The 1,572-nt window shown below is 34.5% G+C and overlaps 1 protein-coding gene across 2 annotated transcripts; it reads left to right on the top strand.

Moving 5' to 3' along the window:
- The first annotated feature begins 6 nt into the window (after nucleotides 1-6).
- On the top strand, nucleotides 7-1,558 carry LOC111386911 (protein transport protein Sec61 subunit gamma). Of its 2 annotated transcripts, none has more exons than XM_023011413.1 (3): nucleotides 7-139; nucleotides 279-427; nucleotides 1,375-1,558. In XM_023011413.1, exons 1-2 carry the CDS (start codon nucleotides 46-48, stop codon nucleotides 392-394), a joined length of 210 nt encoding a protein of 69 aa, XP_022867181.1. In that variant the 5' UTR covers nucleotides 7-45; the 3' UTR covers nucleotides 395-427; nucleotides 1,375-1,558. The 2 variants fall into 2 exon arrangements, with proteins under 2 accessions (XP_022867181.1, XP_022867182.1); XM_023011414.1 differs by having other exon boundaries at nucleotides 279-404.
- Nucleotides 1,559-1,572: the final 14 nt, after the last annotated feature.

A 1,572-nucleotide genomic window follows, 5' to 3' on the forward strand; every position in this document is an offset into this window, starting at 1 on the left:
TCTCTCTCTCTCTCTCTCTCTCTCAAAGTAGGTAAATCAATAAGAATGGATGCACTGGATTCAGTTTTCGATCCATTGAGAGAATTCTCAAAGGACAGCATTCGTCTCGTCAAGAGATGCCACAAGCCGGATCGCAAAGGTATATTTCAGAAAATCTAGGGTTTCGAATTTGAGTTCTGTTCTTAAATCAAAGACATAAGTTTATTTAGATTACTGATTTATGATCCGATTTGATAATTTATTTGAGGATTTATTTATTTATAATTTGGTGTGGGCAGAATTCACCAAGGTGGCGACCCGTACAGCTATAGGTTTCGTGGTGATGGGATTCGTTGGATTCTTCGTCAAACTTATATTCATCCCTATTAACAACATCATCGTCGGATCTGGTTAAAGTACTAGAGGTCGTTTGATACCAAAGAAAAATGTAAATCTACTGTGTGCTTATTTTATAATTAATTTATCCGGCTTATATTGAGTGCTATGTGAATTTTCGGATTTAATATATTAACTTCATTCGTTCCGGTATATATGTATGATAAAGTTTTTGAATTTTGTAGATTTCATGTGTCCTTGTTGCTAACTTATCTTCGCGTCATATCTGCTGTCTTGTTTATCATAGTTGAATCATGATATATAGGGAAAATGAGTCCTAGTTATACCGAGGTGTTGGATTTTACTTCATCTAACTGTGGAATTGTTAGAAATTCAATGGGTGAATTTGATATTTACATAATTTATGCAGTCATGAATGTGTTTATGGTTATAGTTTTCTCAATGACCAAATGCTTCCAAAACTCAGATTCATGAAGTTATCTTAACCAACATTTACCCTCTGCAAAACCCCCTAAACTTGAACTATTCATTTAATGTTTTTGTGATTATCTTGTTTAATCTATAAGCTGAATTCCTTTTTTTCCTGAAAACTCTCTGCCTCATTATTAACTCTGTTCATGTCTTATTGTGGGGGAGGGGGAGGACGGTTTTGGTTGCAAATGAGTTTCGATAACTACCTAAACTTATCTGACACATCATTAACTCTGTTCATGTCTTATTGTGGGGGAGGGGGACGACGGTTTTGGTTGCAAATGAGTTTCGATAACTACCTAAACTTATCTGACCTATTATTAACTCTGTTCATGTCTTACAAGGAAGCTTTTGTTTGGTTTGTGTAGGGGGCGGTTTTGGTTACTAATTGGAAGCGAACATTTCAATTTATTTCTGTGTTTCTTGTCTTCTGTAGATTAATAGTTGACACATCTTTCTCCTTCACTATGCGATATTGGGTTGAACTTTATTTGTAAGCTAAACTGAGTATATGATTTTTCACCATTTTCTGCATATCTTAAAATGATCATTCCATTTAAATTGCAGGTTCAGAAGCAACTAATTACCGTGGAATGGAAGCACTGGAAAAATATGGTAGAAAAACTTGCTATAGCAACCCCTATCCCTTTTTTATTCCAATATTGAAAACACAGAGATTCCTTTTGGTTTGATTATATTGAACATGAATTTTCAGATTGTTCTGCATCAGTTGATTTTTTACCGTTTTCAATTGGTGAGACTAAT

Source organism: Olea europaea, unplaced genomic scaffold, assembly GCF_002742605.1.
Source record: "Olea europaea var. sylvestris unplaced genomic scaffold, O_europaea_v1 scaffold3774, whole genome shotgun sequence".
Taxonomy (NCBI): Eukaryota; Viridiplantae; Streptophyta; class Magnoliopsida; order Lamiales; family Oleaceae; genus Olea; species Olea europaea.

What these genes read in the sequence shown, in the direction of transcription:
- LOC111386911 (XM_023011413.1), top strand. Translation starts at nt 46, where the DNA reads ATGGATGCACTGGATTCAGTTTTCGATCCATTGAGAGAATTCTCAAAG. An exon ending in CCACAAGCCGGATCGCAAAG is followed by an intron (nt 140 to 278) that starts GTATATTTCAGA and finishes TGGTGTGGGCAG; the next exon opens with AATTCACCAAGGTGGCGACC.